General features: G+C 37.5%; 1 protein-coding gene across 2 annotated transcripts in view; it reads left to right on the top strand.

Annotated features, from left to right (window-relative positions):
* The first annotated feature begins 3,303 nt into the window (after positions 1-3,303).
* The window catches only part of LOC123867433 (A disintegrin and metalloproteinase with thrombospondin motifs 3-like), a 48,588-nt gene continuing 24,287 nt past the window's right edge, over positions 3,304-27,604 (top strand). For both annotated transcript variants that reach the window (XR_006796419.1, XM_045909465.1), the window contains exons 1-7: positions 3,304-3,935; positions 4,394-4,500; positions 4,848-5,016; positions 7,611-7,776; positions 22,113-22,253; positions 22,992-23,111; positions 26,494-26,626. Coding sequence is in view for 1 of the 2 variants with exons in the window: in XM_045909465.1 (XP_045765421.1) it covers positions 3,323-3,935; positions 4,394-4,500; positions 4,848-5,016; positions 7,611-7,776; positions 22,113-22,253; positions 22,992-23,111; positions 26,494-26,626 (1,449 nt within the window). In the remaining variant the exon portion in view is untranslated. The remainder of the gene's footprint in view (positions 3,936-4,393; positions 4,501-4,847; positions 5,017-7,610; positions 7,777-22,112; positions 22,254-22,991; positions 23,112-26,493; positions 26,627-27,604) is intronic.

The following is a 27,604-nucleotide window of genomic DNA, read 5'->3' as shown; positions in this document are numbered from 1 at the left end:
TTTCGTCGATATGACCGAACGTACGCAGAGAACTGTTCTAAATAGTCAGACACGTGAGTTCGTAATACGCCTTCGTAACTATTTCGATCGTGAAGCTCAAAATGGAGGGCCAATTTTACCTATAACGTCAGTGGTTGAACGCGTAGCTGATGCGCTTAATATTGGACAACGAACTGTTAGACGGATAACTAAAAAAAAATATGGCGAGACTGGCACAGAAGAAAATAAACTTCACACACCAAAAAAGAGAAAACGAGCAAAACCAGTCGTAGGCATCGATAGCTTTGATGCCGATGCTATCCGAAGACATGTTTACGGCTACTATTTACAGAAGGAGTATCCAACAAGAAAAAAGTTGGTGCATTCACTGAAGGAAGCTGGATTATTCTTCGGAGGGGAAAGTTCTTTAACGAAGATTTTGAAGACCATTGGATTTCGATACAAAAAATGTAACAAACGCAAAATATTGATGGAAAGATTTGATATAGCGATGGCAAGGTATACTTTTTTACGGCAAGTGAAAGAAATCAAAAATTGGCAAAATGTTGTGTTCTTGGATGAAACATGGCTTAATGCTAACCATACTGTAGGCCGTTCTTGGAACGATGACACAGCAGCATCTACTTCCAAAGTTCCTGTAGGAAAAGGATCGCGACTTATAATTTGTCACGCCGGAACCATCAACGGGTTTGTCGAAGGTTCTCTCATGGCTTTTGCGTCAAAAACCACTGGAGACTATCATGAAGACATGAATGGAGAAAAGTTTACTGAATGGTTTACCTCAATGTTGTGTAGCCTCCCTGAACCATCTATTATAATTATGGACAACGCCCCATACCACTCGATGCAAATTGACAAGCCACCTGCCCAATCCCAAAAGAAAGCTGATATCGTCGCATGGCTTCGTAAAAATGGCGTAGATGCAAACATGAATATGTTAAAAGCGGAATTAGTACGTCTTTTAAAAGAAAACAAACCAACCAAGATCCGATACGTCATTGACGAAATAGCATTAGAACATGGGCACAGAGTTATACGGTTACCGCCTTACCATTGTGAGTATAATGCGATTGAGTTGGTGTGGGCTCAAATTAAGGGATATGCTGCAAGACACAATACAGAACCCCCATTTACCACAAAAAAAATGCTAAAATTATTAGAAGAAGCTTGTGAACATGTGACTAAAGGAGACTGGGAAAAGGTTGTGAATAGAACTGTTAAATTAATAAGGGAAGATTATGAAAGAGATGTGAAAATAGATAATATTATAGAAAACGAACATATAATTATTAATGTATGTGATGATAGCAGTGACGACAGTGAAAATAGTAGTATGGACGAATCTGATTAATTATGGCCTTTTGTGGCACCTTTTTTGGTATCTTTTGTATTCATATGTTTCTTGTGTGCATATAAAGTATGTATATTCATTTTCGTTCAAATATTCAGTTCGTTCAAATAAATTAAATAAACATATACATTTTTGTTTTATTAAACCTATTTAATCAGGTACAAAAACAAAACTTAATTGTTTTTTGTTCGAGAATAAATTGACATTCCACATCACTATTGTAATGTGTCAAACCGGCCATCATAGCGTGCCGCTAGTGTAGTCGGGAAATATAGTGGCCCAACATTTGACGCATTACTTATGACGAATTCCATCTGTATGTGTACTTTTAAATAGAAATTGAGAAATTCCGCATTAAAATAACCTAATCTTAAATTTACACTAGGTAAGTGCTTACTTTAGAAATTATTCATTTTTCATTTTACGAAAATTCAATAACTAACATTTTATATTGTATCATCTTTAGTTCCATGCTAGACATAATATTTTGTGTTGCAAGATATTTTTAAAAAAATATTTCTTTTTTCTTTATTCGAATCGTGAGTACTTGCCCTAGGAGCGAACACGAGTATGGACTTACATTTCAATTAGCAATTTGCCTTCACTTACCATTACTTACAATATCCCGGTCAGTCACCTACGAGCAGCGAGTAGCTACACAGAGAGCCTTTAGTTGTTTTATAATGATGACCGCATACCTAGGTAGGTACATATCATGCAGTCCGAGTGAAGAATCTGTATTTTATGTGCTAAAAGCTAAACTTCTTGTCACTATACCGGACTTTGACGACCTCCTGGTGCAGTGATGAGCGTTATGGTCTTATATGCTGGGGATCCCGGGTTCGATTCCCGGCATATGCAATTTGGGAATTTATATTTTCTAAATATTCTGTGGTCTGGTCTGGCCCGGTCATGACTACAGTTACTACCTTACGGCAAAGCCGTACCGCCAAGCGATTTAGCGTTTCGGTATGATGCCATGTAATAAACAGATCTGGGTGGGGTATTAAACTGCTATACCTCTTTCAAATTAACCCGCTTCGCTTATATTGCATCATCACTTACCATCAGGTGAGATCACCGTCAAGGGCTATCTTGTATCTGAATTTAAAAAAATAGGTAAGTACCTACCGCTACTACGCTCCTATACCTAGATATACCTACTAATTAATCTAGGAATAAGAAACTATGTAGGGAGGTAGGTAGGTACTTAGTGTTAAGTAGGTAAGTACTTATTAGGTACTAGATAGCTCAGTGGATTGGTAGGTAATAACTAATACCTATCTACATTTATCTGTGCGTGGTTAAACGAAAAATGTGCATTCAGTGTTTAGTTTATACGAAGGCATCTTTATCCCTGCCTACTACTTAATATTTTTTGTAAAACACTATCTAAAGAATGCAGATTACATACCATTATATTATATCCTTTTTAAAACTGCTAAAAGCGGCAAGCTTTTATAACTTCACGGTCGGCAATATCACAAGTTTATTGTTTAACATTCCTGAATCCCGGGCTCATTTTGGCAAAAAAATGCCATTATTTAGGCATTTCACTCTCAGCCGTGGAATCCGTATCTATAAACCGCATTGGATCACGTAATCGCTTAACCTTTTCGCTTATAGATCCCTACCTATATTCAACCTATTACGGATTTATCGGTGCAAAACGTTTAAGATATCTATTTGAAAACATTAGATAGGTAGGTACAAAATAAATATGAGCGTATAGGATATCTATAAATAGGAGCATATAAAGTTTGTCTGGTACTTGAACGCTCCATTATGCAATCTCCAAGACCCGTATGTCCAATTGAAGATATAAAACATCTAATTACGCATGGGCATGCCGCGAATAAGGCAATCGTCGCTCTTTGTTTACTAGTGACGCATGGCGCTCGCTCACTGCAATCTATAAAGTGCGGAGTCGTTTACCTTCCGTGCGACGCGACGGCATGTGTACTTGCGTAGATGCGTGAGCGCATGGCATGCGCCGGCAGGCAGAGAGGCGGTGCCCGCGGCAGCGCGCGGACGATGGCGCGCTGGCTGTGGGCAACTACGCTCCTCGCAGTTCTCGTCGTGCACGCGGCCGCGTGGAGGCCCCCGTCGCAGCCCCTGCTCGTGCCCATCGCGCGCTCTCGCGTTCCCCGCCACGCGCGCAACCAGATCCGCCACTTGCACATCCTAGGATGGCACTTAGAACTGCAAGAAAACCGCGCGATACGCTCCCCCTACTACAACGAGTGTCAGTTCTACAAGGGGCGTGTGCTTTACGAAGAATCCTCAACAGTGACGGTGACGGAATGCGAAGGACAGCTGTATGGATTACTTCAAGTCGGCGGAGAAGATTTCGTCCTTCAACCGACGAGGCCGGACGACGGCCACGTGTTGAGGAGACGTGATGTGCTGCAGACGGAACAACCGGTAGCGTACAACCTTACCGGGGACATGGTAAATGACTTTGACATTGACTTCGAAGAAGATGAGGTGATGCCAGCGATGCACGTGCGCCCGCGCAATAGTGAACATTCAGACATCGACTACCACAGAAATGGGCTCCGGACATATACGAGACCAGTTTCAGGTGTGTTTCAGTGAAGTGTTCAATTTCGTGAAGAATTTGAATTTATTTATTTATTTCATGTAAGACAGCCTGTGCCACATAATATGGTCAAGACTCTACCAGCGGTTCGGAAAACAAATTCTGCTAAGAAGAGCCGGCAAAAAACTCCGGTAGTTGGTCTTTCTAAATAAAATAAAAAAATGTTTCTCTGTAAATATACAATACACAAGCAATGTAAGTTTTACACTACCTTATACTGTAGGTTGCTAATTGCAAAGCCGACCGTTTCCATGCCATTACTGTGGAGTTTCTATAAATTCCTTAATTTTGTAAAAACCACAGACCTAACAGATGTTGATAAGTCGCGGTTAATATAACCGCGACACAGTGTTTTTTACGCAATGACAAATCTGAGAACTCTTTCGGAATCATGTTATTAGAAGAGTTGAAATAATATAGTTACGTATTTATTGTTGCAGGCGCGAAAGGATTATGGCTCGAGTTAGCCATAGTTGCAGATCATACAATGCTGAAGTTCCACGGACAGGAGCGAGTGAAACATTACATCCTAGCTATCATGAACATCGTAAGTACACGAGATACGATACTTGTATTCAATTAGGTACAAACACGTTCGTAATTCAAACGAGTATGCCTCTCTTATCGAGAGTTACATTTTCATTCCGTTTGGTGTGGGGCCTGTTCCCTGGGGCCATTGAAAATTCGTGCTATTTTTTTTTGTTTCACTATAGTTAGTAACCTCATCTGGTCACAAAACGGCTGGTTCATTTTTTGCGCAAAGGATCAGCCTGACTGTCCAACGGGGATATGCAGGCCGTATTCTAGGCACCATTCCACACGGACATGATTTGTCTTGTAATTAGATAAGGTTAGCTTTAAGTTCTATTGTAATATTTATGTAATACTTTAAAGGTCAGTGCCATCTTCAACGACCAGTCTCTGGGTTCGAACATGACGCTCGTCATCAACAAACTGTTCATGTACGAGGAGAAGGATCCTGTTATAAAGTACGGGAATGTGAAGAAATCGTTGGAAGCCGTGAACAAATGGAACTACCGGCACCTCATGAAACTACCAACAGGTACTAGTCAAAGCTGTTAAATTAAAAAGTCATTAGACAAACAGGTATGTATGAGTGGGGTAAAATGGGAGTGCTCATACAATGCACAATTTGTTATCCACGCTAGTTATACATATACTGTTATGTCTGCCTATTACCTGTTCGCGTCAGACCACTGAACAAATTTTGATGTCTGGCACCGGGATAGCTTGCATCCTAACAACGGGCATAGGATATTTTATCTCGAGAGGATAAACCATGTTTTGCAAAACCCTTCCCATTTATTAATTTTTATTCAGTCTGATGCTGGCTTAAATTCGTGGTTCCACGAAACTATGAATCACTCAAACTTATATCAATTTATCTGATGTATAGTTTATCTGATGTTCGTCGAAGGCTTTTTAGGATGTCATTACTTTTATTTGTGAACTCTTGTTATCTTCGTCACTAAACAAAAGACAGGGTGATTCAATTAAAGTGATTGATTGACTAACAAAAAGAGATTGTAGAGCTTTTACGACTTAGGTACCAATCATTTCAATGTAGGCATTCAATTAAAGTTTTATTAGGTCTATAAATAACTCGAAATTTAAAAAACCCCCGACACAAAAACCTCTATAAGAAAACTAGAAAAGAGCTGATAGCTTTCAAACGGCTGAACCGATATTCTTTGATTAGGTATAGCTAAGAACACTCTCGATCAAGCCACCTTTCAAACAAAAAAAAAACTAAATTAAAATCGGTTCATTCGTTTAGAAGCTACAGCCTAAGTGCCACAGATACACAGATACACACTTCAAACTTATAACACCCCTCTTTTTGGATCGGGGATTAAAAAACTAAGAGCGTTGATAGCCAGTTGTAATTCCCGGCCTTCAATTCGAAAGGTCGGGAGTTCGATCCCGGGCACGCACCTCTAACTTTTTGGAGTTACGTGCATGCTTTAACTGTGAAGGAAAACATCGTGAGGAAATCTGCATGCCTGAGAGTGCTCAATAATGTTCTCAAAGGTGTGTGAATGCTGCTAATTCGCTCTTGGTCAGCTCGCTTCAGCGTTCAGCATTGCTCCAGCAAAGGAAACTTGTATCTATGAGCGTGGCGGACTATGGCCCTTCTCATTCTTAGAGGAGACCCATGCTCAGTAGCGTAGTGTGAGTTCGCATGGATGGCCTTAACTCTTATTATACAAAAGACAAATTTGACCTCATTATTATATGGAAACAAAATAGGTATCACATCATAATAAAATATTTTGTTTCAGTAGAATTGTTTTGTTGAAATCAGCTTTTCGGAGCCACTCGTGTTTTCCAATGAATTCCCAGAAGTATCCATACCTATATTATGAGCTCTATCATAATTTCATTATTTATTGTTTGATGAAACGTTAAATAGAGCCTAATTAGCTTTAAATATGTATATATAAAAGGAAAAGCCTGACTATACATATTATGACTGACTAACTGATCTATCAACGCACAGCTCAAATTACTGGACTGATCGGACTGAAAGGCATGCAGATAGCTATTATGACATAGACATTAGACAACCACCGAAAAGGATTTTTGAAATTTTAGGTAAAGTTCATGCCTAAAGGCCTGAAATCCTAATACAATCTTCGTTGCTCACGACTTTTGTAAAAAACTACCTTCGAATAACTTCAAGTGACATAAATGAGGGCCCACTACGCACTAGTTTAAAGAACTCAATGTAATAAACTTTTATCTAAAGGTATACTATCTTATCTTGCTTAGAGGAAGCCTACGTTGTCGTATCTAAATCTCTATTGTAAAACTCAGACGTGTGATACATAGAAATAGGTATTGTATCCCGCTGTACCTTCCCGACAAAAACCGTAAATACAAAAGATAATAAAAATATAATGACATCATTTGAATATACTACTTAGTATCAATCTATAATTTTTTTACCCGACTACGGCAAAGCCAAGAGGAAGGGTTGTGATTTTAACAGTCTATGTATTTATGTATGTATATTTGTATCAGATTCTCCACCGTATTGTTCCACGCGCTTGCCTAGTTCTTCTAGGCTGCATCATCACCTACTTCGGTGTGATTGTTGGTGTGATTTAGTTTAAAAACCCGGCCAAGTGCGAGTCAGACTTGTGCGCCAATAGTTCCGTACTCGGGTATTTTTCCGACATTTTGCACGATAAAACGAAAACTATTATGCATAAAAATAAATTAAAAATCTGTTTTAGAATGTACAGGTAAAGCCCTTTCATATGATACCCCACTTGGTATAGTTATCTTACTTTGAAAATATATACACATTTTAATTTTTTCTATGATGTAATCATAAATTCACGGTTTTCGGATTTTTTCCTTTATTGTGCTATAAGACCTACAGACCTGCCAAAGATGAATCTAGGTCAACGGGAAATACCCTATAGGTTTTCTTGATAGACACGACACACGGACAGACAGACAGACGGACGGACGGACAGACGGACAAAAGGACAGACGGATAAACGGACAAGCAGACAGATGGACAGACAGACAGACAGCCAACAAAGTGATACTATAAGTGTTCCGTTTTTCCTTTTGAGGTACGGAACCGTAAAAATAATTTGCATATTTTGTTTATTTCGTGTCCAGACAGTACCGGTTGGGACGCAACAGTGTGGCTGACGCGGGCCCCGCTCGGAGGCCCGTCGGGCTTCGCCCCGGTCGGCGGCGTCTGCACCCGGACGCGCTCCGCCGCCATTGACAGAGACGAAGGCCTGACCAGCGCATTTGTCATCGCTCATGAGTTGGCGCATTTGTGAGTAGACCAGACGTAATTTAATTTAATTTACAACCATTTAAACATTAGGTATTATGGCTCCTCACGTACACACATCAATTTTGGTGAATCAACCTAAGTAGGTACGTCTCTTAATCTAGATAGTCTCTCATGGTCGCATTGTTATTATTCTAAGCCGTCATATTACTATGAATCTTAAGTATATATTGTACCAGCTATACTCATGTATGTAGTTGATGTAAGCCCGACTAGTTTCGCACCCACCCGGGGTCCTCATTCATCATTTTGAGCCTGAAAGCTTTTTCATAGGGACTCGGCTCGCGCGCGTCGCAGTTCAGACTGCCTATAGGTATGGTTAAGTATAGCTGATACACTCTATACTTAAAATGGAAATAAGTCACGATAGTTTAAACATTAAACCATTAATCTTGTCAAATCAGCTTAAATAAAACCCTAATTCAACCGTTAAAAAACCAAGTTCGTCACGAGATATCATAAGATTGACCAGAATAAATTTTTCTTACGTCCACACTATAATCATATATCAAATTGACACGACGAAATTAACAGATACGGAATAACCAGCTGAACGTATTAATAAAATATGTACTATGTATCTTCCCTAATTGTAAATAAACAATACTCAGCTGGCTAGATTCAAGGTTTTCCCACATTTTTCATCCCTGTTTTCATAATATCTTAGGGGATTTCATTTGAGATGCGGAATTATTCTCCGTCGACACCAGCCGTAACCTAACTAGCTGTAATTTAGTACATAATTCGTTAGTAGGTACCTTCTCAGAGCAGTTCTAGCAGCTCCGTCGTGAATGAATGAACTAAACGATGATTATACGCCATAATATGCTCGACTGTACCCTATATTTACTCACCCGAAACTGTTACATTATAAATAGCCACGCTCTCACAATAATGTAAAGGTCAATACCTAAACGAACATTTAGAACGAACGTTTCTCAAACATATACGATCTCAAACGACCTAACGATATCCACCTTCTTTTCGGGAGGTCGAGGGTGGTCTGGAGATCTCGGAAACTTGTTTTAACAGTGAAGGAAAACATCGTGAGGGAACCTGCCGCTGAGAGTTCTCCATTTAATGCCCTCAACAACTGCCAATTATTCTGAGAGGAGACCCTTGCTTAGTAGTATGCTGGTGATGGGTTGTTGATGATAATGATAGAAAAACTTGCTAAAGGCGGTATTTATATAGTAAAATACCATAATATAAAACCAAATAAATACCTAGTGAAGAAGTTAATAACAGTCCTATCTAAACTAAAATAGGATTTTCCACGCAACGTTAGCACTGACCTTAGGGTCGTCTGATTTCCCTAAGGAAATCAAAAGAAAGAGTTTATTACTATAAATCTTTTCTTGTCATATCTACCTATTCGCCCAATGCTAAGTTTAAATTATTTCAATGCAGTAATCCAGCAAATTCATTCCAGCTCTGGACTTGAATGAACAGCTTCATTTAGGTTCGTACAGTACCTAAGTATTCTTAGTCATTTACACTCAGTACACTGCACTGTAATAAAATCAAAACGCTGCCATTTACACCGATATTATAATTTACTAGCCGATGCCCGCGACTTCGCCCGCGTGGATTTAGGTTTTTTGAAATCCCGTGGGAACTCTTTGATTTTCCGGGATAAAAAGTAGCCTATGTGCTAATCCAGGATATTATCTATCTCCATTCCAAATTTCAGCCAAATCCGTCCAGTAGTTTTTGCGTGAAGGAGTAACAAACATACACACACACACACACACACACACATACAAACTTTCGCCTTTATAATATTAGTGTGATTATTATCGATGAGAAACATTAAGACAACCAAATCTCTTATTATTAAACCCCTAGTTCTTATTATTAAAACTTCCTGAACAAATGCCTCGTGGTCGATGATTTTTTTTTTGGGCCCGACCACGATTCGGAATGAAAAGAAATGTGCCATCAACTTCTAGCGTATTCGAAAATAGCGCTCAGCTTAGACGATGGCGATGGTTTGGGCATATTCTAGTAAAGAAGATAAAAATACTGCACAAGTGGCGTTTCAATGGCATCCTATCGGAAAAAGGAGACTAGAAGAGGTCGGAGAGTGAGTGGATCTTTCGTAAAACCATATCAAGACAGTAGCCTAAGACAGGAAGCTATGTAAATGATCCTTATGTTCCACTGAGTAATGACCAACAATCAACAGCTAGATTGGATCACTGTACTGGAATCATATAATTAAGAATCCTAAAAGCTTGGACATAGAAATTATGGTAATAATTACCTACAAGTCTACTTTTCTGTATCCGTGATTTTCAGTCTGTGAATAACTTATCTTCAGAAGTTGCAAGACTTTGCTCTATATTTCCTCTTCAAAACTGTTATTACTATAAATAGCAACACTCCCTTTTTATAATTTCTACACACGTGCCAACTACGAAGCCAACATAGGTCGGCAGACGAATATTTCATTCAAAAGTCTATAGCTATAATATATTTGTTAAATCAGTTAATAGGCCCAATATAACCTACATAGTACACGGCATAGCAACTCGTTGATTCATATTATATCAGTTACTTTTAGGAGTCACTTTGTATACCTACTTGGTTGTGTGGTATAGCTGTCGTCCATTGTGATATTTAGCCTATAACCTAGATTCATCTAGAATAATGTATTTTAATTTAAAAAAAAAAAACTTAAATGTAAAAATAATTTTTCAAATAGGTTTGGTTGAGGAAATTATCCTTCACATATACAGAAACTCAAAATTCGCGCTCATCCTTTATAATAGTAGGTACCTACAGATAAATTTTTAGTGATTGGAAACACTCAACATCTGGCCTTAGACAGTTTAAAATTGGATAATTTAATGTGAATGACTTGTCGCTACATCTGTGGATGTTTTAATTCAGCAGAATATGTGGGGCCACCAATAACATTCTCTTTGCGCGACGATTGATAAACACCGGTTTCGTAAACGAACCGATGTTTATTTACAGGAAAACCAATTAGTAGACTATAAACTTTGATAAAATGGTATTTTTAAGCAGTTCTCTCTATTTCAGGAAGTTTAAACGTTATCTGTAGACGATGCCTGTGACTTCGTGTAGATTTAGGGTTTTAAAAATCCCAAGAGAACTTTTTGATTTTTCAGGACAAAAATTATCTTGTGTTTATCCCCGGGATGCAAGCAACTCTAGTACCAAACGTCAAAATTGATAATAATGGATTGCACGAGAAAACTATAAGATATTATTTTTGTTATTAAGTAGTTATTGCCACCTTTTGTAACACCGGATCTCTGGTCATAAAGTATTCCAGTCTAAAAAGCACTTAGTTTGTAATTTAAAACTATCTCAAGTGCTCTCGAGTGTTTTTCTCTATTTAACTACATTCAAAGCAAATCGGATTCAGAGTTACCGGCTTTGATCTACTGTTGACTTCATAAAAAGAAAGTCTTCGAGTATCAAAACACTCAAGAATAAAAATTTTATGTTCAAGATTCTGTCTGTGCGCTGTGGTTTTCATGACATCTATTTTAATAGCACATAATTTATGATTACCTATTTAAATTTTATAAAAACCTAAACATCTATTTTTAAATTTCTTTTCTGTCTGTCTATTTGTTTGGACTTTTCTTCAAGTGGGCTGAACAGATTTTGCCGAACTTTGGCTTCCAATATGTGATCAAGTTCCTTTTTATGCTGAGAAAACGAAGCGTAACGGAATTTACAAAAGAAAATCGAGATCAAAAAATATACAAAAGCTACCAAAAAGACTTGGGAAACTAAGACGTAAGAAAGAAACTTTTCCAACTTAACAGTAGAAAATATTCAAAGTTGATTCGGTATGACAGGGCGACATGCGACTGAAACACTGTAAACTAAAATTGAATTTAAAAGAATATTATTTGAAACTTGAACAACACAATTTATGTTTTCGAACTTATTATAAGTACTTTAAAAGTACCTGTACATATTGAAAATTGTGTTAAGTAATGTTATATAATAACTGATGCCCTCGACTTCGTTCACATTGATGTAGGTTTTTTTAATTCCGTGGGAACTCTTTAATTTTTCGCGATAAAAAGTACCCTATGTGTTAATCCAGGGTTATAATATAGCTCCGTTCTAAACAGCCAAATCCGTCCAGAAGTTATTGCGTGAAAGAGTAATAATTTGTTCATCCAAAAAGTCCGTTGCTACGTTGAGGCTTGATATCATAAGGCAAACCAACAAACAAACACACAATCGCATCTACAATATGAATATATCTCAGACACTACCCGTTTCAGTATAGTATAAATACTACCAGCTGACGCCCGCGACTTCGTTCTTTGGTTTTCCGGGCTACAAAGTAGCATAGGTCACTTTCTAGATCTTTAACTACTTAAATCCGTTCTCTCTACGTTGCTACGTGATTGACGGTCAAAGCAACGAACCAATATATTAATTATAATTTAATCGTATTATGAAGTATATTGAAAAACAGAGACTGCATAACTTATTATTTGAAGCCTGTCAAAGGACCATTGATTTTAGAGCCAGAGCAAAGGACGAAGAAGACAGAATTCAAAGTATGGGTTCTTAAAGTACTTAATTAATCTTCTTATTAGATACTTAGGTACTCGTAGATATTATATTTTGTACTTTGTACACCACAACAAGTTAAGAAAAATACGAAGATGGATAAAAAGGTGGCCTCTTCGCTTAGAAGCGTGCTCTGCCAAGCAATCTGAGGTTTAGGAAAAAGAAAAACCGGTTAAGTGCTAGTCAGATTTACACACGAAGCGTTTCGTACAAGAAATAACACGTTTTAAACTTTTCTAATTTGCATTGCGGCCATTTTGATATATTTAGATCGGCAATGAAAACACTTTGTGAAAATTTCAACTCTCTTCCCATATTATGGTTCATGGGATGGGATACCTACAGCCCGCTGACAGACAGACAGACGGACGGGCGGACAGATAGCGCAGGCTTGGTAATAGGCTCCCGTCGTTGGCACCCATCGGGTACGAAACCTTAAAAAGATTATTTCGAGTTCAAATAAACTCACTTACCTGTACTTTTTGATGCGCACTGTACCAATTTCCCCTTGTAACATGTCAATGAGTGAATGCACAAAATTACATGGACAATAAATTATTCTCTTTGATCGATTAAAATGTTGCTGGACGGTTCGAGACTGTTAAGTATTAATAAATATTAATCAAGAACCTTGATGGAGGTGATGATCGAGGTCTACTTGAATCGGTTTGATAAGAAAACATCAGTCAAGTGTGAAATGAATTTAATTAAAGAAGATGCTGTATGCTATTGCCGCTAGTGATACTGACCTGAGTCCTGACATCAAATGTACTGATGTATCAAATTATCAGTATTGTTCCTCACGATTGAGGGTCGCGACTGCTTCTATTTATCATATATTCATACAAACAATATACATCATACACAATCAACGTAAGTACTTTCACTCCTGCACCGGAGGTATAGACAACAAAGTTTAAAAATTTTGCAAATCGCATGTTTAGCAGTGGGAGGGCGGGTGCAGCTTATCGCAGCTGTACTTTCAGATCTGTCAGTTTTAGTGGATTACCGCAAAGGCACATTGCTCCTTGAATATCTTGAACTTCTATAAAGTAGCGCCTGCTTCTATCCCAAAATTGTTACTTTTGCATTTTTGTAGTTTTTTATACTTATTATGGTTTCCTTACACATGAAGTTGCCTCAAAACTTTCCTTAAAATACAATCGGTCATAACTTTAAAAATAAAGAAATAAATCCATATCTCGCTTAGTTTTACGACTAGAATTAAAAAAAACCAGATTGCGGTTTGTACTACGCCATGACATGATGGGATATTGTCTGAGTTTTCATTAAATTAACAAGATATATTATTATGTAGAGATACTACCTACATTATTCTTAAACGGAGCATATATGATAAAATAGTCTAAAAACATCATCCTGATTTTGAAAGACTTAAGTATTCAGTGAAATGCTACACAACATGAAACGCCAGTTTTTTTTCGTCTCTACCGCCATTTTAGTTTGATAAGAGCTTGCTCGGAAGTCAGTTCAAACTCTCTCGCGTCAAAATAACAACTTTGCAGCCTTGCATAATAAATAACTATTAAAAGGTATTTGATAAGGTAGTTACTAGTTCGAGTTTCAGCGCATTAATCGCTATCGTAAAGATAGTCTGTGATCATTGCAGCAACGTGAGCATCAAAGGCCTTTGCCAGACATTAATTAGTATTCAAGCTCTATTAGTACTCAATTCCCCTGTCACAGGAGAACCATCTCGTAGTTTGTTAGTTATTCTATACGACTAGTTTCACCTAAATAATAAACTAGGTGTGTCATGTACCCAGCGTTATAGTTCTCACAAGTCACCTAATTAAATAAATGACACTATAAATATTTTAGGTTATTGTAGATATAGTGAAAGTTTTAATACTTAAATATTTTTCTTTTAGTATTTATCCGCAAACTTTTCACGTAAACAATGCGCTTTGCCCGGAAGCGGTCTATTTTAGTCCCTGCTAATTAAATACAAATAATCTCCTAATCAAAACAAGCTGAGATTAGGTATGTACCGTGACCCAGTTCGCAGAGTAGGTTCAGATCGCGTCTATTTCGATTCAATTGATTGAGCATGGTATAAATAAATATCCGCAAATGTTACATCAGCGTAGTATACCCACCCAATTTGCTATTCACAGTCAGTTGGTTTATTTCTGATTTGTTTTTATTACATCAAGCATCGTATGTACGTTGCGGAAACTGTACACGATATACCTATCTATAAGTATTCCGTAACTACGTGATTCAGGAAGGAGGAGATCCGTAGGAGAACTAGTGTTCGCCTTATGTGTGCTATAAGACCTACCTACCTGGCAAATTCATGATTCTAGGTCAACAAGAAGTACCCTATAGATTTCTTGACGGACACGACAGACAGACAGACAGCGAAGTGATCCTATAAGGGTTCCTTTTTTCCTTTTGAGATACGGTACCCTAAAAACTGATAGATGGTGAGGTCCCAAGGTGCTAAGATGGCGACCTCGCACCGGAAAGCGCACCGTTCACAGACCCCTCACTAACCTTGAGAATATTATGGAGAATTTTTAGGCATGTAAGTTTTTGCACATTCTCCGTCACTGTTAACAGGGCTCTCTCTGTCACTTACTCCATACAATCGTAGCCCCAATTTCATTTGAATATTAAGCAACCAAAGTCCATGAAATTTTGCAGACATATTCTAGAAACTAATATCTGTGCCTGTGGTGTTTTAGTTTTTACTAAAAATATGTAGTTTTAAAATTACAGGGGTTCAAAGGTCTGTATGTGAATTTTTAAGACCGCGTAGCTTTGACACCGAATATTTTAACGGAAATCTGGAAAACCACAGGCAAAGATATTAGTTCCCGGAACGTTTCTACAAGATTCCATTGAGTGTGATTGGTTAGTATTCCAATGAGAGACGAACTACGTCTGTATGGAGCCAGTGACGGTGAGACTCCTTTTAAATCAGTTGTAGTTGCTCAAAATAACACCCGATTTGATGATAATTATGATCGAACCCTGGATCTCCGAATGCTCCTATTCGGAGATCTGTGTTCTATGCCGGGCCTCCGCTTCCGCACTTTCACTTAAAACACTGTTAAAGAATATTTTTGTTTATAAATAAGCAGTAAATGGCGTAAAATTATAAAACTACGTACCTACCTACGTACCGTGTATCTGAATCGCCAAGCAACTGTAACAAGTAACAGCCCTAATAATATTTTTTTAGGGAAAGATCCTCGTTATTTTTACGAGCCCTATCGTGGTCGGGGAATTTTTAATTGGCCGTTAAATTCGTATCTGGCAATAAAAAGTGCGTGTTAAATGGGCCTTTAAAAGTGTAAATGGTTTTTCCCGTTTCAGTGACTCGCCTCAAAGTTTTCCTTTGAATTTTCAAACAGATTCTAATGATTTGAAAATTAATTCTGAAAATGTTTTGAATTTCAAATTATTTCTAAAAGCTTTGAGTAGATATACCTACAACATTGTGATTAATTCTATAGTACATAATCTCTAAACTAATTTGACGGGTTCTTAGAATTGAGATCATATTACTTACTATATTTAGAGAGTAGGCACTTTGGGCTTTGACTTTGCTGAGACTTTACGAAGAGTTAAAATGAGACAGATTTATTTCAGGCACTTAATTCCTTTTTTAAACGAAACTTATATCTATCTAACTTATGCTCTATAAACTTCTGCCTTAATTAATTATTGCTATGACTTTCATAATGCTTCCTGAGGGACAGAATAGCACTAGGCTTAAGCATGTCAATTTAATCTAAAGATTGTCTACAACAGAATTAACCGTATTGTCGGTATAAGCTCAGAGGCAAATCGATAATAATTACCCAGCTACCGAATAGATGAATACTTTAGAATATGATGTGATTAATAGTCCAAACATACGAGAACGAGTACGTAAATAAATATTACCAACATTACAAAGTCAAGTTGTCGCCAAGGAGAATCTTTTGCAATCATCATCATCAACACATCACTCGTCGGCCCACTATTGAGCACGGGTCTCTTCTCAGAATGAGAAGGGCTTAAGTTTTCGTCTTTGTGGGACTGGTAAGGGTTCTGTCTAAATTTAATTATAGGCAAAATGGTCAATGCATAGGTTGACCATTTTATTGGCGTAAAGTAGTGCCTGAAAGTTCTCCATAGTATTCTCAAAAGTATGAGAAGTCTGCCAATCCGCACTGTGTCAGACTTCTCATACCTTTGAGAATACTATGGAGAACTTTCAGGCATGCAGGTCTCTTCACGTTGTTTTCCTTCACTATCAAAGCAAGTGATAACTCCGAAAGTTAGAGATGCGTACCCGGGATCGAACCCCAATCTCCGATTAGGAGGCGGACATCCTAACCACTAGGCTATCATACCTACCGGCTCTACTACGGAAGTGTTATGTATTCATAGCTAGCCGATGCCCGCGACTTCGCCCGCGTGGATTTAGGTTTTTCGAAACCCCGTGGGATCTCTTCGATTTTCCGGGATGAAAAGTAGCCTATGTGCTAATCCAAGATATTATCTATCTCCATTCCAAATTTCAGCCAAATCCGTCCAGTAGTTTTTGCGTGAAGGAGTAACAAACATACACACACACATACAAACTTTCGCATTCATAATATTAGTGTGATAATATTAGTGTGAAGTGTGATGTTCTCAAAGGTATGTGAAGTCTGCCAAGACGCACTTGTCCAGCGTAGTAGACTATGGCTAAAACCCTTCTCACTCTGAGAGGGGACCCGTGCTCTGTAGTGAGCCGGCGATGGGACCATGCATGTTGATTGTTCATGTAGAAAGAACTCAATTCTCAAACAAACCCCCATGAGATCCCAAAATAATGTTACGTTTCCCTTTATACATTTTATGACGTGCTTCATTACAACGTTTCCTTTGCGGTAACAGCTCAACAAGCTTCGTTTATTTAACATGAGTTGTCACTTGTAATATTACTAGAGTAGCAATGTCCTGCAAAAGAATTCAACCGGCCGTATTCTTTGAGAAAAGTTTACCGGTCGTGCTTCTGTCATTCAGCAAGTTGGCGTTGGATCTGCTTTTACTACTCGCTAATATCTTTGCCGTTATTATGATGCACTTAATTAAGGCGCTGAAATATGGACACTGACAAAGGGCTTTATCCATCAATTGAAGTCGGCCACTGATATGGGATCTTACCCGTTCAGGGGAGCTTCTAAAGTTGCCCACTTTAGAAGTTCCTCTGAACGATAAGATTCATTCATGGTTATTTATGATTCATAATGCAGAAGAACCAAGGTCACTGAAATAGCCAATGCATGTTGTAACAAGATAAAGTTGAAAACTAAAACCCGACAGCGATCGTCTTAATAAACGCTGAAATATTATAGTTAAATTGTTTTTCTGTCGCTTAGTATATATTATTAATGTTATAGTAGGATTATATTTATGAACTCAAAATTTTCTTCTCTTTCATTTGACATCCCACTCAATACAAAAGCAAAAAAAAAAAACCAAGTCTTTATATGGCGGGTTTTAGACATCTGATCATCGCCTGTTGCCTAAGGTGCTCTGTGATCTTACTCAAACATTTTAGCTTTTGAGTAATGAAACTTTAATTACATTGAATGTAAAAGTGTGTACCCAAGTCCTTCAGACAGAAGTTTATTGAACCTACAAAGACTGGCACCGTCTGCAAAATTACGAATATTTCAAAGGCATCTAGACCACAATTATCCATACTTAGCTAGAAATGTACTAAGTATTCACTTGCTATTCATCTCACTGTAAATGTGTGCCCTTAACTGCCTCGTCGACTTAGTGGCTACTTACTACTTAAGTACTTAGTAGCTGCGAATCATGAGGACCCGGGTTCAAGTTCAGGCCATCATCATCACGTGCCCTCTTTGAAATGAAGTTTGGCATCATACGAAAAGCTTCTCTATCCAAAGCCGCCTCTTTTAACTTCGGGTAACTAATACATATCTGTACTGTCCACCTCCTTCGTCCAACCATTTGCGTCTTTGCTGACCTTTGGCTATTAATTCTTAATTCCAACACTAATTTTCGGAATGAAAATTAGGCTCTGTAAGCTCTCTGTAAGTGTCCAAAGAAAGCGAGCTTCCTTCCTCTATATGAAGCGAGCATTCATTTTTGAGTTTCGAGACGAGCAAAAAAATCACTACATAGGTCTGTCTGTCAATAAATTTTACATAGCAGGTCAGAGTTAGGAAGTTCACGGTGTAACATCCCCATCCTTAGTAGAGCAGGGTATATAACAGTCGGTGCTGTTCCTTGTCTTCCCGTTGGATTATAAGAGTGTTGGAATATCGATTAGCCGCCGTGTGAAGCAGTGTGCTACAAATGCTAAGAGCCGCGTCCGACTCATTTACTATCCTAGCTTTATATTCCCATACTAGAGTATATGTATAGGTAATAGATAGGTACTTAACTACCTACCTAAGCAAGCTAGCCCAGATTCCCAAAGTTAATGTAATCGTAGGTCTTTACTTAATTGGAGTCACACAGCCTTTTCAGTACTTACTTGTACTAAAAAGGTTACACTAGAAACTATGTTCTGTATTTGGACTGCCTTTTACACGTGTAACCAAATATGTAAGGACCGTTCTATAAAGGTTATAGGATACTTTTAGATGATGCGAGATTACAGAGTGATAGTTACGAGTATCAACTATTAAATAATAATAAATAATAATAATAAATAGGCTTTATTGCTTTCTTATTGCTAGTTACATAAACATGTGTTATAAGTACATTAAATCTATAAAAATAAAAAACTAACAATTAGCAAACTCAGCATGGCCGATAAAGTACGTACATGCCTTGTAATTATAAATTCATTGTAGACTATAAGCAGAAGGTAAAGGGGCTCAAGTATATAATATTGTCCTCTGAACAAAGAACCCATAAAAACAATCATTCGGCGCGCCCAGGTCTCCGGAAGCAATTCATCTTGTTCAAACGATAAGAAAACTTTACATAAAGGGTCGAGAATCACGTAGATATATTGAAGGTACCTAGTTTCTCTATCTACGTCGATATCTAACTTTAAATGTTGTCTCCATCAGGCGCGGTCGCAAACCAAGATTTTGGGGGAGGGAGAGGTCATGTTGGCTCACGCATGTACAGTTTTTAGGGTCAACTTTAGTACTAATTACATGTTTTTTTTTTATTGAAAATATTACAATAAAACTTAAAGCTAGCCTTATCTAATTACTATACAAATCATGCCCGCGTGGAATGGTGCCAAGAATACTGGCTGCATTTCCGCGTTGGACAGCAAGGCTGATCCGTTGCGCAAAAAATGAGCCAGCCCTTCTGTCACCCAATACATGTTTTAGATGATGTCTATTCAATTAGAGATGTTTGTGACTAAAGCGGAATTTACATTACGAAATTAGTAGCACGATATAATGTAATGAAAACATAATGTAAATTCCGCTTTATTTAGGTGTAAATCATGCATCAACAATATCGTGTACATACATACATTACATCGTGCTACTAGTTTCGTAATGTAGCTGTACTGATAAAAGCGCAAAATATCCTATGAAATATTACGTTATATAACGTTACGTTAAATATTAAATACATACAAATATTTTATTACGGTCACTAAAATTACAAATATGTAGTAGAATTTAAAAAAACAGAAATAAAAATGTATTTAGCACGCTATTTACTAAAGATGCTGATAAAAACTACTCAGTAATTATTTCGAGTGACACAATTATCCTAAAATACATCTCAAATATCGGTTACCATAGCGGCTTCTTTAATAACGGGTTTTTATTAATTCATAGCAGGCGGAATGTCTGACATTGACCTCCAACTAGAGTGACCATATGGCTTAAAATTTTCAGGATACAGATGTGACGCCAAACTTCTTGAATTGTCGAAGGTGGTAACAAGTAGTGTGGGTGTGACGATCGCAACCACCTCTAATTGGCTACATCGCATTGTTGCAAGAAGAATACCATAAATTCAGCCAATCATATAATAATGATTGATGTAGATTTTCCTTAATCTACTAGCAGGTATCTGTGGAAAGCGGCGGTTCGCGGAGCGAAGTATTAAACCGCTCGCCCTAAGCTCGCCCTGCGTATTATACGTTGCAGGGCGGCGAAAAGACCGATGCAGATAAGAACATCACTTTTTGTTGATATAATTGACTAGCAGCAACTATATTCACTTAATTTATTACTAATAATTACTACTAGTTACTTACTAGTACTACTCATTAATTACTAGGTTACGCGCTTAGAGAAGTTTCCACTTCAAAAAATGTTCGCTGTTTAAATCCCATAGAAATTATGGTAGCACTACTGTCGCGTATTCAATCATCCCACATCCTCACTTCAATAAACGCGAACCGTTGTGCGTCTTTTTCATTGAATCCTCGTCATCGTCATTATTCGGTTCATTAGGTACTAATCCTACTTCATTTTGTATACCTACTATTTTAATTATACATACTCACAAGACAAAAAATAATCCAAACGAGAATCCATATCATTCTAAGAGGGTAGTGCAGACCTGTACTCAGTAGTGAACCGTCGATGGGTTGACCATGATGATGATAAATATTATAAACGCGAAAGTGTGTCTGTTTGGCTGTCTGTTAGCTTTTTATGGCCCTTCGTTACCAATTTTGACGAAAAGTACAGCGATAGCTTGCATCCCTGCGACGGATAGGTATTAGTTTCTTTTTAAGTCCGGAAGATAAAAGAGTTTCCAAGGGATTTAAAAACCTAAATCAACGCGGATAAAATTGCGGGCATCATTTAGTATTATCATGAGCAGAGTTGGGATAGTTTTAAACAATTAATGTTTGAAATAAGTGTTATATAAGCATGTTTTTTATATTAAAAAAAATAGTTTTTAACATTAAACAAATGCCACAAAATATAACGCTGATTTTTGGATTTTTTAAAAAAGATAATAACTTGAAACTTTTTCGTGTCCCTTTTTTCACGTGGATTTGCTTAGGTTGTTAAAACTTTTCTTTTTCCCGGTTTTAAAAATTCTACGTCCATCTCCAAGATTCTACTGTCTCTATGATCAGCTCAGCTATAAAAAGATAAAAAACAAATAAATTCTGGATTTATAATTTTGAATGTATTACAGGCTCATAATTTGAATTCTGAACCAAACCATAATTTTACTGAAAATTAATTTTTTAAGAGCTCCATTAAAATAATAAGGAAAACCTGCAGGATTCTTTCGCAATTTAGGTACAATCGTTTAGTCATTTACTTAATTAACTTTGAATTAGTGGGTTCGCGTACCCGGGCCGTAATAAACCCAAGATTATTATTTAAAAATTTATATTTATAGGTTTTTTCAACAGAAAAAAGATAACAATGTTGGCTTCTTCGTGCTCGTACGTGCTTGACGGCTTGTCCAAGCACTGCACAGATAGGATACATTTTGACAATTCGTGAACTAAAGTCCAAACGGACCAATCAAAAGAGAGAAAGCTCAAACTTGTTAAAAAAGCGTTGCGTTAAAACCCGGCGTTGCGCTGATAATACAAAGTGCGCGTTAAAAAAGCGTTGACGTGTGAGCAGATACTTGGGTATGCATTTGGTCTATTTGAACGCTTTTTCAACGGACGTTAAAAAAGCTCTCGTGCGAAGGAGGCCTAAGAACTAGATTGAATTGGGTTCTCGCTATTCTCTAAAGCCAATTTTCGTTTTTCGGTTGGTATGATGATAAAGATATTTATCTCTATTTGTTTTAACTCGTTGTTCCAGGTTAGGGCTCACTCACGACGGGGAAGGGCAGTGCGAAGCAGAAGGTCTCAGAGGTTCAGTAATGGCGCCCACAGTTCTCGCAACGCTTCACAACTTCGCCTGGTCTTCGTGCTCCAAGAAACAGTTCCATGAGAAGTCAAAGTTAGTACTGCTGCCTCTCTCTATAAACCGGCAACGGTTTTTTAATTGAGGCTGGTGGTTAATAGGGTAAACCTTCCGCCGAATATAACCCACGGGATATCCCGCCAGACTTGACTCGACCTGAAAATAAATAAATTCATTATCATCATCATAGTTATTAACCGGTAGACGTCCACTGCTGGATTTAAGTTTCTTGTAGGGGTTTACACTTTACACCCCCCGAATTCAACGGCTCCTTAGTCTTTACGACTCATTGCCATTTATTTGCCATGCCACTTCAGCTTCACAACCCGTTGAGTTATGACTGTTACTCTGGTTCATATGGATCTCTTTATATTCTCTGATTTAACCACATAGAGAAACTCCAACCTAAGAGAGATAGCTCTCTCTTAGCTTGGAGTTTCTCTCCATCGTCCTCTAAGTGACTTTAAGCTTTCATATTATGAGGTTAGCAACTATAAATTAATTAAATTAGCTAAATTACAAATAGCTTTCTAAATAGAATCCGGTCGAAATTCTTACATTCTATAATATCATGCAGTGGACGATAGTTTTAGTGAAAATATGACAAAGAGGGAAAGAAAAAGAGACTCTTTAATTGGCGGAAGGAAAGGTTGAAAGGAAGAAGAATAAGACACAAACGAATAGATGTAGAATTTAATTAGATTTATTAGATAGAGAAATTATTAATTTAAATTAGAAGACCTAGAGAAAAATAAAAAGTGAAGTGTTCTGCAGGAAATGGTGGTGCCTTCACGAGAGGAGCCGAGACGAGGGTGTGGAGCTAGGGGGCGCTAAGGAGCTCTCTAACTATGTATTCACTATGGATGAGCAGTGCCGCACTGAATTCGGCGAGGGGTAAGTGCTTTTTACCCAAAATTTGAGGGAGGAGGGAGCGAGGGAGATGAAGCTACTTTTGATCCCAGAAAATCCTAGAAGTTCCCATAGGATTTTTAAAGTACATAAATGCATAGATGAAGTTGCGGGCATCATCTTTATTTGTTACAGAGCTGGCCTTGCATAATGGAGACCAACATAGACTATTTTTTATCTCGAAAAATCATAGATTTCAGATGGGATTCTTAAAAAACTAAATTTATTTGGACGAAGTCGCGACTCGCGGGCATGTAGTACATAATAAAATGTTAGTGCGTAGTAAGATGTAGTAAAATGTACCTAGTTAGTTTAACGAAAAAACTTGAAATACCGCCCGTGTAGGTAATCAAACTTTTAAGTACTTGGAAAATGTGTAGAGCTCAAAATAAATAACAAAGTTCTGCGTCGTTAGCGACGTAGACAAGATCTTGAGCGTATAAAGTGTAAACAATAAGTAAATAGGTAAGTATAATAAACACTAAACGCAAGAAAGAAATTCACAACACCGTGTGGGTTTTGCCGCAACAACTCAAGCTTACCTATCAAAACAATCTCTTAGCCAGAAACTAAATGTTTTTAACAAATCATGTCTAAATATTTATAAGACAGTTCCTGTTGACTTACATCTGTACATGTTTATCGAATAAACAGAATTTTGAAGTAAATATTACGAATAGTGCAAGTATAATACAACATGACGTCTAAGCTGATGCCCGCGATTTCGTCCTAGTGGATAGTCTTTTTTTTAAATCCCGTGGAACGAAAAAACGATAAAGAAGTTGTCCGTGATGGTCAAACTAACGTAACGTTAATTTGAACATCGCGAACAACTCTTTATCGTAATCCGCGGTAGAAAAATATCTACCTACTTATGTAGGTATTTTTCTACCGCGGAACGCAAAACTCAGTACACTCAAACGCAGTACACTCAAAGCTTAAATATTCCAAAACCAACAATCTCTATTATTTTATTGCTCAAATCTTATTGAAATGCTCATAAATCATCATGTTATCAAAGTGCGAAGTTATCATAAAAGCGCCCGCGTCTGTTTTGTAACGACACTTTATGAACTTTGCAATATCTGTGACGTAATGTGTACCCATTCATTGGAACGAGGAATAATATATTAACCCATTATCATTGCCAGTGACGAGCTATTACAAAAATGAAATTGCAATAAAAAAAATTCAAAAGAAAAATAAAACCGACTTCAAAAACCACAAACACTAAAAAGTAAAAAATAACTTTTATTTAGCTACACGTGTAATATACCTAGGTATGAAGTCGAGCGCGCATATTAAAACAAAATTAGAAATCCAAGAGTGAAGCTCGCCCGACTTCATACCTAGGTACATTACACGTGTAGCTAAATAAAAGTTATTTTTTACTTTTTAGTGTTTGTGGTTTTTGAAGTCGGTTTTATTTTTCTTTTGAAAATTTTTTATTTCACAATTTTTAGTGGCCCACTGTACTATAATATGCTATGCCTAGTTAAAACCCTACTGTTTACTAAGCTATTACACTGATCGCGAGCAATTTGCTCCTATCTATTGAGGAGTTCTGTTCTCCATCTCCGAAGATATTCATCAGATCTTCACCAAATTTATATGGGACCAACTGCACAGTATACTCTTTCAAACAAAAAAAAAAATTTCCAAATCGGTCCAGGGGTCTTTGAGTAATCGGGGAACATACATAAAAAAAAAAATAAAAAAAAAAAAAAAAAAGATTCCGACGAATTGAGAACCTCCTCCTTTTTTGGAAGTCGGTTAAAAAATGGTTATAGCTCCCTAGCTGAAAGAAGAAGTTGCTGTCGATTTCGGAAAAAGTGACTTACTGACACATCACACCATGTACTTACGTACAGCTCACACCACTTTTGGTCTAGAAACTTTATAGTAATTTGCATGCATGCATGAAAAGTCTGCGGGTTTTCTCTATGTAGGTACTTACGTAGGCCCACACTAAAAATTCTTTCAAAAACTTTTTCAAAAATTCTTCATAAGCGAAGCCGAGGTGGGTCAGCTAGTTATAAACGAATAAAATATATTTTATTGAAAAGGAAGCTTATATCGAGCTTTGTGAAAGACTAGCCAGCTGCTAGGTATTGATATGAACGGCAGGAATTTCTCATTTGTGCTGAACGTGCCTGAATTGGGAACAAAAGATAGTGCCATTCATTCATTTTACTTTTGATATAATTGCTTTTGTGGTCACTAGCATATTGTGTGGTATACCTACTCTGCTCAAACGGTGATAGCCTAGTCACTAAGCTGTAGTGGCCTCCTAGTTTCCTATCCGAGGGGTCCAAGGCTGTATCCCAGGCACGTAACTCTAATTTTTCGGAGTTAAGTGCGTTTTGAGCAATTATAGGAATATATACCGTTAGGAAACTCACGCCTGATTGTTCTTAGTAATTTTCTCAAAGATGTTTAAAGTCTGCTAATGTGCAATTAGCCAGAGCGTGACTAATGCCTAAATCCTTCTAAGAGTAGACCCTATTCAGTAGAGCTGTTTTATCCGATTTAAAAAGAGGTACGAAGAACTTCGAAAATGGATGACAAAATTGTGTGCCGATAGAAAAGCTAAATAAAGTTCTGTGTTTTATTTTCTTTTAACTGGGGATTATTCTTTTGACCGAGATTTTTCTTGTATCTGATTTCTCTTTTAACTAGATTTTTCTTTTGAATGGAGGTTTTCTTTCACTGGCGTTTATCATTCGACTTCCTTTCAAGAGTATCTACCTATTTATTTTATCTTTGTTAACTTTTTAGTCCAGAAGTGCAGATCGTGTCCGCGAATTATGGCGAAACGAACTTAAACTGTCTTTTACGACTTATCCGTTTAGCCGATTTTGACGGATACAGAATATACTCGTAGTTTACATCCTGGAAACGGAAATAGGTCATTTTATCCCGAAAAATCAAAGAGTTCCCTTAAGATTTTGAAAAACCTAAATCCATACAGATGAAGTCATTGGCATCATTCCCTTAGATTTCAATGATGGGGTTTACTCAAAAGGCGGATCAACAAATTTCTGAAAAATCGGCAAGCAACGCATTGGCGGTTCCTCTGGTAGGTAGTGCAAATGCTTTTGGGTGGCGTTAGTCACTTGTCATAAGGTGACCTACCTTCTCGTTTGATCGCTACCTCTTCTTCTTCCTGACCTTATATAAGCTATATGGGGTCGGCACAATATGTCTTCTTCCACTCGCTTCTGTCATCCATCAACGTACCATCCACCCCTTGAATACGCATATCCTCTTTCACGCAATCCATCCACGTTTTCTTTGGTCATCCTCTCCTCTTTTCCCTTCCTCGTTTGATCTCTACTATAATATTTAATATTATTTATTTCAACAGGTTCTCGGTATGCAAGTCAGTGAAAGTGAAGTCGTCCTGTGCTCGGCTGTGGTGCGCTCACCGCTCCATGCCTCACGTCTGCCGATCAAAACGAGCTCCACCTCTTGAAGGAACACCATGTGGAGTCAATCAAGTCAGTATTTTATTGACAGGGAATTTTATTTTTGACCATAAAGAGCGTGGATTTGACTCTCAGTTCCCTTCAATAAAGCGCAGATTCTTTTTCGTTTGGAGGGGAGTTTATTACTGGTTCTTCTCGATAAGAAAGTTATTTCGAACCAGCAGTGGTATATTCACTCGATGGTTCCAAAGCACTTGTGAAAATTTATTTAAATAAAAAACATTTCTTTTTCTATTTGTTGGAACTTCACGAACTGTCCGGCAAAATATACTTACAATATCATCTCTCTATTTCAACTCTCTACCTAGTACAGTTCATGAGACCAGCCCACTGACAGACAGACGAACGGACGGATAGTGGAGGTTAGAAATGAGGTCCCGTTGGCACCCTTCGGGTACGAAATCCTAAAAAGACAGCATCGGTTCTGCCACATTTTCGCTATTCAAATAAAAGAAATGGATATCTACTGTCGGTATTTGAACTTGATATTTCAGTCTGTGTTCAACTTCAAAAGTTTCTCATGGAATAATATTATTTTAAGAGAATTTGCTTCATGCTACAAGATCTAATGATATCAATTTACAATACGTTTTCGTCGACAGGTATTTATTATGATTAAAAAAACCGGCCAAGTCGAGCCTCGCTATTTTTGTGGTTCGGTACATTATATTATATTTTGGTTACAGCTTATAAACTACTATATGAATCGTAGTTCAGTGTTTGTTGTTTAAAAAAGTATTCGGTATAAGTTTTAAGTATATGGTAGCTAGGGTAAGAAAATAAATATTCACTATATTATGTAAACACACCCCCCTCCCCGAAAAGTATTCGTCTACGAGCTAAAGACCCGTGAGAATCAGACAGAAATAGGGCTTCATTTTACCCTTCAGCGATTCCAAAAAACGATTAGTTAAAAAATTGGTCTGTAATTTCATAATGATTATGGTTTTGTTTCTATATATCTTTTATGTCTTATCAGATATATAGAGA

This window comes from Maniola jurtina, chromosome 8 (assembly GCF_905333055.1).
Source record: "Maniola jurtina chromosome 8, ilManJurt1.1, whole genome shotgun sequence".
Classification (NCBI taxonomy): domain Eukaryota; kingdom Metazoa; phylum Arthropoda; class Insecta; order Lepidoptera; family Nymphalidae; genus Maniola; species Maniola jurtina.
Note: the sequence above shows the minus strand (reverse complement) of the source record. Positions and strands in the feature narration are given on the sequence as shown.